Below are 15362 nucleotides of genomic sequence, written 5' to 3' on the forward strand. Positions count from 1 at the left end.
ACTTTCGAAAGCGGACAACATGGTAAGTATTGTCTGTTCAGTTTGTTCGGTATTATAGTAATTTTACAGCTCATGAATCAGTTTTGATTCATTTCGTATTGTCTTAAGCGTAATCTGTTCTACAGAGAGCCATCTTCTCGATGAATCTCTAATATTAACGTTGTGGTCGACTAAATAATTGTCAGGAGGAAGTAAACCAGTGGCATCAAACGGGTCCAAAGAAAAGATCCAGAGAATCTAATACATCTTAAAGACATCTCGGTAAATACTTGCGTACATCTAACGCCTAAAATATCATTCACTTGATCTTTATTATTCTGACTAAATCTAATGCCTCCAACCTAAGTGGGCCGATTTCGAACGAAGTCCCAACCGGAAGTAGTATCCCCGGGTTTGCTGCTGAAAATTTGGTTTAGAATTATGAACTTGCTGAAAATATGCCTAAGAAGTATAGACATGCGGTATATACGTTTTTTGCCGTTCTTCCTTGAAGTACTCTATGCATAGATATCCAGAGGAAGATAACATCTCAGCTCGAATTCCGCCTTTTATATAGTCCGGTTTTCTATCCGCGGGCTCGTTTCCCGACTAGTGTTCAGACGAAAACTTTTACAACACAAAGTTGTCACTCGTGTTTCATCTTTAGGTGTCTATGACGTTAATAATACTGAGAGTTGTCCCCTCCACATGGTAGGTGTTTTATGTTTTAACAAGTAAATGTAACACCTTGTTATTTTTTTCAGGGAAAGTGGAGCTTCAGTATTCATTGTTTTTATCTGGATTTCAAGAAACTTTAGACGGAAGGTAATTGTGGTAGAACTGTGTGTTTGTCATGTTGACAGTTTTCCTTTGATTTTAAACCAAATGCCAGAAAAGAATGATAACGAAAAGAGTGTTGAGGTGGGCGATCGAACCGAATTGGTTGGAATCAATTGGTCACTTGGTTATCTGCTGAGATGTTATTTTCTTCCTTAAAAAACATGAAGGGCGATTTGAGGTCTTTGTAAGAACTGTAGTGCAAAGTGAGAAGTTTGGTCATGCGCATTAGTATACTCTTTCGGTGAAGCTTAAATAAACAAGACCACTGTTGAAGGTGGTAAGCAGATAAATGCTCGGCGAATAAATAGTGTCGAGTCGATTTCCACAAGTTTGTCAAAAACAGAAATTGCCGACTTTACTTCACTTCGGCACAGTGACGTGACCGGCACAGTGACGTGACCGACACAGTGACGTGACCGGCACAGTGACGTGACCGGCACAGTACCCGTTTTCCATTTCCGTGAAATGTCACGAGGTGAGACCGAAAACACCAAGGATTTAACAGGAACCAGAAGTGATAGAAGGAGCGAGCAAAGGAGTGACTTTCATGGTCCGACCAAAGTTCAGAAAATGAGGTCATTTCTGAGCCGAACAGGACAAAAAACGGCATTTTGCGCCAAAATTGACCGCTAATGTACAAAAACTGGCTTAAAATTACTACCAACACTGATTTCTAGAGAGAAATATGACTTAAATTGTACCTGGAAGATTAATCTTAGTTTTACTTGAGTGGTTCCGCTATAAATGACCGTTCTATATAGGTGCAAGACAACACAAACAGGCCGTTGGGACTCACTCAAAGGTAACCAGGTTCGCCTAATATATGGGACCGGTTAAAAGAGGTGATAAGTACAATGATTAAGGGGAAACAAATTCGGGACTCTGACAACCGACCGCCTAATACAGGGTAACCGCTTTATACGGTGACACTTAATACTGTTCGACCATTCGAGGGCGAGAGACTCCAAGTGCACATCTCTTGTGTAAGGAGCTAGTTATGCGTAAGAAAGGCAATTCAACAGTCTACCCAATGTTTCACAATATCAAACAATATAATAACATTTCTTTATTGAGCGTCACATTTCAAGGTAATTGTAAGTTCAGCATGCATGTCAAGGCCAAGCTTCATGAAGCCAACAAGTGTTTATTTATCATCAGAAGCCTACGTCAAGAAGGATATACGCAAGACGAAATAGACTACCTCTTTAATTCAGTTGTGATCTCTAAGTTATTATACGGCCTTTCAGTTTCTGCTGCAAGTGTTTCCGACCTTGCTGTTATACAAAGGTTTTTAAAAAGATGCTATAAGAGGCGCTATACGTCGGTCAATTACAACAGATATGAACTTTTGGAGAAAAGCGACAGACGCCTTTTCTATAACCTCAAACATGATGACCATCCATTAAAAAGCCTACTCCCAAGGTACAAAGACTATATTGTAAACATTCGAAGGAAATCCATTGTCAGGCCCAGCATTGATACTGAACGTTTAAAACGTAGCTTTTTTAATAGATTAATTTTTAAATAAAGTCTAGCTGTGTTCACACCCCATATGTATTTCTAATCATTTTTAATAATTTTATTCGATTTAATCATTGTAATCTCTCCCAACAATATATATTTTTACTGTAACATCAGATATGTAATTTTATCGCATGGTTTTTTAATAAAGACGAATTTACTTATTTATTTAAAGACGGCAAGCAAAACAAAACACGTCTGACCAACTAACCTATTGAGATTGTTGGAAAGTGTTGGGATTACCTACCTTCAGAATCAACACATTTCTTGAGTAAACATATTTGATCTAGGGGCGGCCACCGACGGAACTAACCCAGTTGAATTAAATCCACAGATTGATGCTGTCTCATTGAATTGACTCGTGTAATTTGGAAAACGGTCGTAATGGACAACGAAGGAGGATTTATAACAGTATCCGGTATAGTTACACTTGTTGTTGCCTTCCTTCTTAACACTGGTCGTGGCTTAGAAGCCATGAAGTTAGGCAAAGAATGTTTGATTTTTCTAACCTCCAAAGCACGGATAAAAGAATACCACTGGTTTTACCATAAAATACATTTGCTAATGTTTCATGCTGCATGCAAGGTCTCCAACTACACATCTGCAGAAAGATATGCGAAGGAACTTCTTATCATATACCATGCCTCTGGTGACACACTTAAGGAAGGGAGACTAAGCTTGGTACTGGGACAGATATATCACAAACAAAATGAATTTAAAAAGGCTAGAGAATACTATCAAAAGGCAGCTGATATAACAAGAAGTACTGGAGACAAACAAACACAGGCACAATGTTACATGATGATAGGAAAACTATTTAATTCACTGTGTGAATATCACAAGGCTGAGGAGTATTACAAGAAAGCACTGACAATCACTGTGTCAAATGGCGAAAGAGATAGGGAAGCAACCATTTACGGAAACCTAGGTACAATCGTTCAGTCGCTTGGGGAATACGACAGATCTGAGGAATATTACAAGAAAGCGCTACCAATAAGAAAGGAAATTGGCGACAGAAAAGGAGAAGCAGCTGACTACGGAAACTTAGGAACATTGTTTCATTCCCTAGGTGAATACAAAAAGTCTATAGAATACACCGAGAAAGCACTTAAAATCAGAAAGGAAATTGGCGATAGAGAGGGAGAAGCAGCTGACTACGGAAACTTAGGAACATTGTTTCATTCCCTAGGTGAATACAAAAAGTCTCAAGAATACACCGAGAAAGCACTTAAAATCAAAGAGGAAATTGGCGACAGAGATGGAGAAGCAGCTGACTACGGAAACTTAGGAACATTGTTTCGTTCCCTAGGTGAATACAAAAAGTCTCAAGAATACACCGAGAAAGCACTTCTAATCAGAAAGGAGATTGGTGACAAAGATGGAGAAGGAACTGCCTACGGAAACTTAGGAACATTATTTCAGTCGCTTGGTGAATACAAAAAGTCTCAAGAATACACCGAGAAAGCACTTAAAATCAGAGAGGAAATTGGCGATAGAAAGGGAGAAGCAGCTGCCTACGGAAACTTAGGAACATTGTTTCATTCCCTAGGTGAATACAAAAAGTCTATAGAATACACCGAGAAAGCACTTAAAATCAAAGAGGAAATTGGCGACAGAAAGGGAGAAGCAACTGCCTACGGAAACTTAGGAACATTGTTTCATTCCCTAGGTGAATACAAAAAGTCTCAAGAATACACCGAGAAAGCACTTAAAATCAGAGAGGAAATTGGCGACAGAAAGGGAGAAGCAGCTGACTACGGAAACTTAGGAACATTGTTTCATTCCCTAGGTGAATACAAAAAGTCTCAAGAATACACCGAGAAAGCACTTGAAATCAAAGAGGAAATTGGCGACAGAGAGGGAGAAGCAGCTGACTACGGAAACTTAGGAACATTGTTTCATTCCCTAGGTGAATACAAAAAGTCTCAAGAATACACCGAGAAAGCACTTAAAATCAATGAGGAAATTGGCGACAGAGAGGGAGAAGCAACTGACTACGGAAACTTAGGAACATTGTTTCATTCCCTAGGTGAATACAAAAAGTCTCAAGAATACACCGAGAAAGCACTTAAAATCAGAGAGGAAATTGGCGACAGAAAGGGAGAAGCAGCTGACTACGGAAACTTAGGAACATTGTTTCATTCCCTAGGTGAATACAAAAAGTCTCAAGAATACACCGAGAAAGCACTTCTAATCAGAAAGGAGATTGGTGACAAAGATGGAGAAGAAACTGCCTACGGAAACTTAGGAACATTGTTTCAGTCGCTTGGTGAATACAAAAAGTCTCAAGAATACACCGAGAAAGCACTTAAAATCAGAGAGGAAATTGGCGACAGAAAGGGAAAAGCAGCTGACTACGGAAACTTAGGAACATTGTTTCATTCCCTAGGTGAATACAAAAAGTCTCAAGAATACACCGAGAAAGCACTTAAAATCAAAGAGGAAATTGGCGACAGAAAGGGAGAAGCAACTGCCTACGGAAACTTAGGAACATTGTTTCATTCCCTAGGTGAATACAAAAAGTCTCAAGAATACACCGAGAAAGCACTTAAAATCAGAGAGGAAATTGGCGACAGAAAGGGAGAAGCAGCTGACTACGGAAACTTAGGAACATTGTTTCATTCCCTAGGTGAATACAAAAAGTCTCAAGAATACACCGAGAAAGCACTTAAAATCAGAGAGGAAATTGGCGACAGAGAGGGAGAAGCAGCTGACTACGGAAACTTAGGAACATTGTTTCATTCCGTAGGTGAATACAAAAAGTCTCAAGAATACACCGAGAAAGCACTTAAAATCAGAGAGGAAATTGGCGACAGAAAAGGAAAAGCAGCTGACTACGGAAACTTAGGAACATTGTTTCGTTCCCTAGGTAAATACAAAAAGTCTCAAGAATACACCGAGAAAGCACTTCTAATCAGAAAGGAGATTGGTGACAAAGATGGAGAAGGAACTGCCTACGGAAACTTAGGAACATTGTTTCAGTCGCTTGGTGAATACAAAAAGTCTCAAGAATACACCGAGAAAGCACTTAAAATCAAGGAGGAAATTGGCGACAGAAAAGGAGAAGCAGCTGCCTACGGAAACTTAGGAACATTGTTTCGTTCCCTAGGTGAATACAAAAAGTCTCAAGATTACACCGAGAAAGCACTTCTAATCAGAAAGGAGATTGGTGACAAAGATGGAGAAGGAACTGCCTACGGAAACTTAGGAACATTGTTTCAGTCGCTTGGTGAATACAAAAAGTCTATAGAATACACCGAGAAAGCACTTAAAATCAAGGAGGAAATTGGCGACAAAAAGGGAGAAGCAACTGCCTACGGAAACTTAGGAACATTGTTTCATTCCCTAGGTGAATACAAAAAGTCTCAAGAATACACCGAGAAAGCACTTAAAATCAGAGAGGAAATTGGCGACAGAAAGGGAGAAGCAGCTGACTACGGAAACTTAGGAACATTGTTTCATTCCCTAGGTGAATACAAAAAGTCTCAAGAATACACCGAGAAAGCACTTGAAATCAGAGAGGAAATTGGCGACAGAAAGGGAGAAGCAGCTGACTACGGAAACTTAGGAACATTGTTTCATTCCCTAGGTGAATACAAAAAGTCTCAAGAATACACCGAGAAAGCACTTAAAATCAAAGAGGAAATTGGCGACAGAAAGGGAGAAGCAACTGCCTACGGAAACTTAGGAAAATTGTTTCATTCCCTAAGTGAATACAAAAAGTCTCAAGAATACACCGAGAAAGCACTTCTAATCAGAAAGGAGATTGGTGACAAAGATGGAGAAGGAACTGCCTACGGAAACTTAGGAACATTGTTTCATTCCCTAGGTGAATACAAAAAGTCTCAAGAATACACCGAGAAAGCACTTAAAATCAAAGAGGAAATTGGCGACAGAAAAGGAGAAGCAGCTGCCTACGGAAACTTAGGAACATTGTTTCGTTCCCTAGGTGAATACAAAAAGTCTCAAGATTACACCGAGAAAGCACTTCTAATCAGAAAGGAGATTGGTGACAAAGATGGAGAAGGAACTGCCTACGGAAACTTAGGAACATTGTTTCAGTCGCTTGGTGAATACAAAAAGTCTATAGAATACACCGAGAAAGCACTTAAAATCAGAGAGGAAATTGGCGACAGAAAAGGAGAAGCAACTGACTACGGAAACTTAGGAACATTTTTTCATTCCCTAGGTGAATACAAAAAGTCTCAAGAATACACCGAGAAAGCACTTAAAATCAGAGAGGAAATTGGCGACAGAGAGGGAGAAGCAGCTGACTACGGAAACTTAGGAACATTGTTTCATTCCCTAGGTGAATACAAAAAGTCTCAAGAATACACCGAGAAAGCACTTAAAATCAGAGAGGAAATTGGCGACAGAGAGGGAGAAGCAGCTGACTACGGAAACTTAGGAACATTGTTTCATTCCCTAAGTGAATACAAAAAGTCTCAAGAATACACCGAGAAAGCACTTCTAATCAGAAAGGAGATTGGTGACAAAGATGGAGAAGGAACTGCCTACGGAAACTTAGGAACATTGTTTCAGTCGCTTGGTGAATACAAAAAGTCTCAAGAATACACCGAGAAAGCACTTAAAATCAGAGAGGAAATTGGCGACAGAGAGGGAGAAGCAGCTGACTACGGAAACTTAGGAACATTGTTTCATTCCCTAGGTGAATACAAAAAGTCTCAAGAATACACCGAGAAAGCACTTAAAATCAAAGAGGAAATTGGCGACAAAAAGGGAGAAGCAACTGCCTACGGAAACTTAGGAACATTGTTTCATTCCCTAGGTGAATACAAAAAGTCTCAAGAATACACCGAGAAAGCACTTAAAATCAGAGAGGAAATTGGCGACAGAGAGGGAGAAGCAGCTGACTACGGAAACTTAGGAACATTGTTTCATTCTCAAGGTGAACTTGAGAAAGCCGAAGTATATTTTCGCGAGGCTCTCTTAATTTGCAAAGGTATTGGAGATAGTATGACGGAGTTTAAAGTTCTTTGTGGTCTAACGGTTTTAAAGTTAGCGCAGTTTAATATCGAAGAAGCTTTTTCGTATCTTTTCCAATCTATTGCAAAATTTGAAAAACTGCGAAACTTTCTAAAAGGCAACGATGACTTCCAAATATCTTTATTAGAGGAGCATGGCGCCTTTCCCTACGAGATGCTCAGTAAATTGCTTTTTGTTAGCGAAAATTTCGCAGATGCTCTTTCCGTTGAAGAACTTAGACGGGCGAGAGCTCTAGCGGACTTGATGACATCTCAATATTCTGCCAAAGAGTTTCAGTTTTCAGGCGATCTGCGATCATGGTGTGGAATCCATGATATTATAAAAGGAGAGGCCAGTTGTAATTGTCTTTACCTTTCGGTTGGTGATGAAGATGTTCGGATTTGGATTCTCCAACCAAGTGGAGAGATTCGTTTCCGAAGAAAAAGAATGGACTCAGATTGTTTTCAAAATGCCGGGTCAGTTCCCAACTTGAAAGCGCTGTTTTCGCAGACTTTCCGCCATTTTGCTGTTCTACCCAAAGAGGTTTGTGAAGATCGCTCTTTAAATGACGAACGTGTTCCAACATCGTCTGACGATGTCAACCGATCGCCTTTGGCACACAGTAAAGGTGATGATATGAAAAAAAATCTTCATTTGTGCTACGAAACAATCATCGCTCCCGTGGCCGATTTATTGAAAGAGCCTGAAATTATCATTGTCCCTGATAGCTGCATGTACCAATTGCCATTTGCAGCCTTAATTGACGAAGGAGGAAGATATTTGTCTGAAAAATTCAGGATCCGTATTGCTCCTTCTTTGACTACGCTCAAGCTTATCAAGGACAGTCCTCCAAACTACCACAGTCAGAGTGGGGCTCTCATAGTGGGTGAACCTGAGGTGAGCAAAGTGATTTACAGGGGAGAACAGAAGACCTTGGGTCCATTACCATGCGCAAAAAAAGAAGCGGAGATGATTGCAAAATTGCTTGGCGTTCCTCCATTGTTGGGAAGACATGCAACAAAGGAGGCGGTTATTGAACAAATAAAGTCAGTTGCGCTGATACATTTTGCTGCTCATGGAGATTCCGAAAGAGGAGAAATCGCACTTTGCCCTGGTCGTACAACGAAGGATATTCCACAAGAAGAAGAATACCTTTTGACGATGGCTGACGTATCCAAAGTTCAACTTCGAGCTAAACTGGTTGTTCTAAGCTGTTGTCACAGTGGGTGCGGAGAAATTAAAGTCGAAGGAGTTATCGGAATCGCTCGAGCGTTCTTAGGATCCGGTGCACGCTCAGTGTTAGTGGCGCGGTGGGCCTTGGACGACGAATCGACAGAGCAGTTTATGAATCGTTTCTACGAACACTTGTTCCGTGGTGAAAGTGCCAGTGAATCTCTTCACGAGGTCAGAAAGTGGATGAGAGGTAACGGCTATCCCGAAGTAAAGAAATGGGCTCCGTTCATGCTGATTGGAGATAATGTCACATTGAGGTAGGTTGGAGGTTAAAGATTCAAGTTTGAACTAGGAGTCTTATGATAGGGCATGAAATCACCATTTTTGTTTTGATTTAGCGTAACGTCACGGCTTGTGGTCTTGCTCTTAACATTTGTATCATATTCAGTGATAAAGAAAAAGTATTGAACAAATTTCTTTCAAATTAATTCGAATCTTTTCATAAATACGTGAGTCAGAGATAAAAACAAATTTATGTTGTGTGCTGACATGCTCGCTCTCATTCATTTCTTCTTACGGAGAAACAAAAGTAGAATTGTGATGATTAAGACGCATTCGCCCAAAGTATCCCCTATGCTCCCCTGTTGTATATAATTGTTAGAAAGTCAAACGGGGTGAAGTGCTTGTAGATATAGAGGGTCTTGATTTCAAATCTAGCTGCTGCGACTGAAAACCTGTCTTCACCGTAGAACTGACTTAAAATTATAATTGATTTACTCACAAATTATATCAGAACTCTATAACTCCTTTGCTTATTAGCAAAAAATTATATTTTACAGGAAAGAAGACATAGTATGTGAAGGAAAAAACTGATCAGTAAATCCTGATTCCTGATTGAAGCTAACTTCTTTGAAGACCCCAATCTTTGCCTATATCCTTAACAAGAAATTTCCTGTGATATTATTATAAGTATTCTCCTTTGCAAAAGGCCATGTTAGTCACTTATTAGATGTTAACGATAGTTTTCGCGAGACGCTCTCTTCTTTTCATACAAACTATCAACGGCTTGAATAATCACTATTTACAAAGGACGAATTTACCGCAAGGGAGGGGTGGGTAGCTTTTGAGTGATTCTACCAAGACACTCATCTTCGTCTATTCCGTCTGAAAAAGGACAATTCGCGTGATATAACACAGGCTTTAACATTTTTCAGTGAAACGGTTAATCAAGTTTTGGGGTTTATCTTTTGAAGACAGGGATTTTTGTCACTTAGATGTTAGGAATAGTTTTCGCGAGGGGTTTTGTACTACATGTATATACTTTCTGAACAATAAGTTTTTGTGGGACGAACTAACTCTTGGATAATTAGGGAGAAGGTTATCACTGTGAATAATGAGCCAGATAACCATCTTAAGTCTATATTCAAACAAAAAAGTCAGTCATATAGATATTGATTTTAAGAGTACAACTAAAAATCTCGAAACTACGTTCAAGGTTAATGCAATAGGGGGATATTTCAAGATTGCCAAAACTTGCCACGAAATTTACCTATACCTTTTAGAATTTTTGTTAAAGTATAGTTGTAGCCTTTAACACTTTAATGAGCTAAAACGCTTTATAGAAATCGCCTTATGTGTTGTGTAGTTTGTACCGCCTAAGAAAGTTGCACAAGCACAAGTTTAGTTATCTCCCTTGGGTGAACATGTTGCGCCGTTTTGGCAAGGATCAGGAATACATTATTCTATAAAAAATTGTAACAATTTAGTTACCATAAGGAACAACGTAGAATAGCTAAACATCTTTGTTTACATTGCTAGGCTGAGCCATAACATTAGACCCACATGGACGAGCGTCTTACATACTAGATTACAAGGATCGAATTCAAGAGAATTGTGTAAAAAATATTATTGTTACCTTTTACACTTTAATTAGCTACAATTGTATAGTGAAATATTGTCTTACTTGTTGTGCAGTTAGTTCGTAACGCCGTAAGCAGTGGCAGAGACATAGCTATCTTCCCCTGGTAAATAGGTTCCGCAGTTCTGGAAAGGATCAAATTTATAACTATCTGTAAAAAATGGAAACGATTGCGCAACTGTAAGTGAACTAAATGATGACGTAGAGTTGCTAAATTTTTGTGTTTAATTTCTTTAAGCTAGGCTCTCGTGGAGCAGTAATGAGCGTAAGAGATGAAGCAAAGTATAGAGAATGAACATTGTGTTCTGATTCCTTCAAATTTAATCACATTGTCAGATATTCTTGTTACATAACGCCGACTTGTATGCCGACCACAGCGGTAGTTGAAAATCACCAACTAGAAGGCTGTGAAAGGATGGAGAGGACGAGAGGCCTTGAAATATCAAAATTTTTGTAAGGCTGGAACGAACTTTGGAAGTGATTCTTAGAAAGAGGGATCGTTTTTTATTCAGCTAGTAATTGTAGACTTTTAGAATACTTCAGAAGTTAACCTCATCTATATATCAATCATGGGCCAAAAATGCTACTAGAATATTCGATTATCAATTACCTATGTTGTTTAACAGGTCACTTAACCATTTTTCTTATTGTAATCGGTCTGAGTTTCCGGTATCTTAAATTAAAGCTATTCATTGTGGATCTCACTATAGATTGGTTACAGTAAGGGAGCTAACCCCAGCTCTGTGGAAAGGAATGGGCCAGAAATTCAATTTTCGATTATCAAATACACATTTTGTTGAACAGGTCACTGGACCATTCATTTTAATTGTCATCTGTCACATTTGAATATCTTTACATCCTAAATAAAAGCACCTGTTACCACATGTTAGTTTTAGTTTTTAATTTCGCTTTATAGGGGGCCGCTTACACGAGAAATAGTTTTCGTGATGCTGTCTATTTTTGTGAAATAAATCAGTCCAACTAGTATAGGTATAACACGATTTCGAGTGCAATATGCACTTTGTCCTGTCGAATTACTTATGGGATCCATGTCGGTTCGTTCATCACAACCAGAACAGGGGAGGCAATTGCTTTTGACGTCTGCATCACAACTTTTTGAGGACTAATTTGTGCAGCTGATTCTTCATAATGCATCGTTGACATATGTTCTTACAATAGGTAGGAAATCAAAAACTCCTGAGAAAAGAAACATACCAAACACTGCTTGTGGAATGGAAGTGTCTTTTCTCTAGACACCTCATTGAGTTCTGATACAATCTGAATTCCTGAAAGAACATAACCATTTACAGAAGACCGCTCTCTCCTGGTGCGAGATGTTTCTACATTTCTAGAAAGGTTTCAGTTAGTGCAAGACAGACATCTATATTTATACAGGATAGCCCCTTCAGTGTAGTAAACACTGTTATCAACGGGGGTCCTGTTACCCACCCAACCCACCCCAGGGGAGGACATCCATCACACAGTAATCTCGTGCGTGGGAAATTAACGTCTCCTGCCCCTAACCCTGCAGGAGACGGGACCTCCATTTATTCGTCCCTATCCGAGAAGACTAGAATATCTAACCATTTCTTGATGTTAAAGAAAGGAAGCATATTCTTCTCAGTTAATTTTAAGACCCTGAGTGTTGGTCCGGCCGGTATTGAACTCTCGACCTCCCGCACAGCAGTCCGGCGCTCTCCCAATTGAGCTAACCAGACTGTAATAGTGACAAGTTAAGTAACAAACAAGAGCTGGCGAATATAAGCTGTGAGCTGGCAGGTGATAAAATTGTTTAACCTGCAGGCGTGAGAATCATCCCAAGGTGCAAAATGCTGTGGTACTAAATGTTGTTTCCTAGTTTCCTTGCTAATTGTTCGATCACCGAGAGCACAAGAACAATCCTGTTTGTAGTAAATTAAGGTGCAATCGAAGTTGCAGCAAGTAAAGTTAATCTGTGCAACGTTTCTCGTCACATACTTACATTAAAGTTGTGATTTTCTGGCCTTATTGCTTTTACGCAAACTGTGTCGCTAAGCCAGGCCTGAGTGTTTGACCGAACTCAACAATTTGAATGCCTGGTTCGTAGCCTAAATCGATTTCAGCTAAATCGAATAGCATTCGGAGAGGAAGTACACTATCGAGGGAATAAATTTATGATCTAAAACTTACCACAAAGAATGTTCAAAACTCTTCAAATGCAAACTTTACCATGAGAAGAACACAGCAAAGCAAGGCACTGTTTCCGTTTTCTGTAGCTTCCCAAAACTGGAGAAAACTAACTTTTAAAACCTCTGAATGTTCCCAAAAAGAAATTGATCACATTCAGGTTGAATTTGCTTCTTGATAGAGAAATTTAATCCAGAGAATATGAACTGTTTATTCTATTTATGTTATTGTACGGCATTACAATAAACGAGCCGGTTTTAAAAAAAAATAATTAGCACAAAAAGAAAAGAAAAACATTAAGGTCATGTGACTCATTCTAGGTCAGCAAGATCCTCAAAGCGGAGAACACGGTAAGTACTGTCTGTTCAGTTTTTCCGATATTATAGAAATTTTACAACTCGGTCGTGCATCAGTTTTGATTCGTTTAGAAACGTCTTAGGCTAGAGAGCCTATTAGGCAACGAATTGTTGATATTCACGGTGTGGTCGCTCAAATAAAATTGCGAAAGTAAATCAGTGGCATCAAGCAAATCGAAAGTGAAGATCCAGAGAATCTGATATATCCTGGTGATATGTTGATATACACTTCAAAATTGTCTTAAATCTAAGACTTGAGAAATCATATCTGCTTGGGCTTAACTTCTCTCAGTAAATCAGATGTCTCCAAATCGGGGTGAATTGATTTCGAGCGAACTCTAAGCCAGAGATGGCTTTTATAATGATAATAAAATCATTTTGTATATATACCACACAGGTGAATAGTCCTATTTCGCGCGCTGATTGGCTAATTCGGAAGTGTTTAGCAGGTACTATTCGTCTCCGACCACCCGAAGAGACAATTTCGCGTCAAAAGTTTAATTTCCGTCCATTTTTAGTCGCCGTGGAAAACTCACTCAGCTGTAAACAAATAGATATGTCAACGGCAGTCCAATTGATATGGACCTTTAAAAATTATACCGGATTGCCTCTATCGACTTTCCGAAGTAATGCTGCGACGTTGAAATATAACTCGACTTTTCTCCGAGGGAGTTTCGATCAATGCTGGTCGCAGTTAGCACATGTGTAACCGGTTGTTGAAATTTACATCGACTTTCTGGAAAGCTATCACATAAAAATCTCAGCTTACCTTCTCTGGAAAACACCTTCTTCATCATGGTAAATTTCAACAACCGGCAGCAGATCTATTCGCGTAATAAAGGCTGATAGTTTCTAAAGAAACTGTTTAGGGCTGCGTCAGTAGGGGTAACGAAATAATTTGCAAATTTACCATTTCAACTTTGTTGATATATTCAAATTATTCGCGTAAAAGACTCTCTCTCATACTCGCGTGTTGTATTTTCCCGCCAGTTTTCACAGAACATGATGCTGGTATATATGACGTAGCTGAGCTGTCACGCCGCAAACCCCACTGACCCAGATGCATATTCTATTTGCGACCGTGATCGGCAGTCTAACAAATGGCTAAGTGTCGATAACTCCGCAATTTGACGGTATACATAAGCTCGGTAAATTCGTCGAATGTAAAACCAAAATAATTGTAAGAATCGCTTGACATTTCTAAAGAATCGTCACATACTTTCAATAGTTTTGAATGAGGATTTCAGTCAAAATTCAACGAATATTTTGGACTGCCGGGCATTTAGTCTATTTGAGACCGTGACTGGCAGTGTCACCGTGAATGGTAAAGTGTCGATAACTGAGCAATTTTACGGTATACACAAGCTCGGTAAATTCCTCGAATTTAAAACTAAAATAATTATAAGGATTGCTTGACATTTCTAAAGAAACATTAAATACTTTCAATAGGTTTGATTGAAGTCTTCAGTGGGAATTCGGTGAATCAGTTCCTGACTGCCGGGCATTTAGTCTATTTGAGACCGTGAGTGACCAGCAGTCTGATATCACAGATACCGAGCGATGTGATGGCAAACACAAGCTCGGTTAAATCTTCTTATGTAGAACCAAAATAATTTTTAGGATCGCTTGACATTTCTAAAGAAACACCAAATACTTTCAATAGGTTTAAATGAGGCTTTCAGTCGGAATTCGTCAAGTGAATATTTCGCTATAGGGTTTGAGTCGAACTGTTCTAAGTGTCGCGAGATGTTCTAAGTGTCGCCATTTTATAGTAAATAATTTTTAGAGTCGCTTGACATTGATAAAGAAACATTTCATACTCTCCAGAAGCTTTAAAGAAGCTTTCAGTGAAAATTTGGTGAAATTTTCTGACTGCTGGGCATTTAGTCTATTTAAGACCGTGCCGGCTGCCGGGCATATAGCCACAGCATAATCAATAATGGTGAAAGGAAACCAGTAGCATCAAGCGAGTCCAAAGAAAAGATCCAGGGAATCTAATATATCTTAAAGTTATCTCGGTAATACTTAAGTAAATCTAGCACCTAAAAAGTCCTGCACTTGAACCTTATTTCCCTGAATAAATCTGATGGCTCCAAGTGGGCTGTTTTCCAACGAACTCCAAACCGGAAGTAACATCCCCGGGTTTGCTGTTGAAAATTTGTTCTAGAAGTATGGACATGCTAAATATTTGCCTAAGAAGTATGGACATGCGATATATGCGTTTTTTCCGTTCTTCCTTGAAGTATTCTATGCATTAATATCCAGAGGAAAAGAAAAACTATGCTTGATTTCCGCCTTTTCATCGAGTCCGGTCTTCTATCCGCGGGCTCGTTTTCCCACAGGTAACCCAGGCTTCCTGTTTGTGTCAAGTGCACATGTTTAAATACCGGAGAGAACATATGGGGCGAGGTTTAGGTCTGGAA

At 39.3% G+C, this 15362-nt stretch overlaps 1 protein-coding gene across 9 annotated transcripts; it reads left to right on the forward strand.

Annotated features, from left to right (window-relative positions):
- Positions 1-109: 109 nt before the first annotated feature.
- LOC148729550 (uncharacterized) lies at positions 110-11301 on the forward strand. Of its 9 annotated transcripts, none has more exons than XM_088726113.1 (8): positions 110-261; positions 744-804; positions 1581-1621; positions 2675-4609; positions 4970-5329; positions 5450-5569; positions 5690-8816; positions 9339-11301. In XM_088726113.1, the coding sequence occupies exons 4-8, from the start codon at positions 2725-2727 to the stop codon at positions 9370-9372; spliced, it is 5526 nt and encodes a 1841-aa protein (XP_088582239.1). In that variant the 5' UTR covers positions 110-261; positions 744-804; positions 1581-1621; positions 2675-2724; the 3' UTR covers positions 9373-11301. The 9 variants fall into 9 exon arrangements, with proteins under 9 accessions (XP_088582239.1, XP_088582240.1, XP_088582244.1 ...); XM_088726114.1 differs by lacking the exon at positions 1581-1621 and having other exon boundaries at positions 5690-6409; positions 6530-8816; XM_088726118.1 differs by lacking the exon at positions 1581-1621 and having other exon boundaries at positions 2675-3409; positions 3650-4609.
- The last annotated feature ends 4061 nt before the right edge of the window (positions 11302-15362 follow it).

This window comes from Stylophora pistillata, chromosome 6 (assembly GCF_964205215.1).
Source record: "Stylophora pistillata chromosome 6, jaStyPist1.2, whole genome shotgun sequence".
Taxonomy (NCBI): domain Eukaryota; kingdom Metazoa; phylum Cnidaria; class Anthozoa; order Scleractinia; family Pocilloporidae; genus Stylophora; species Stylophora pistillata.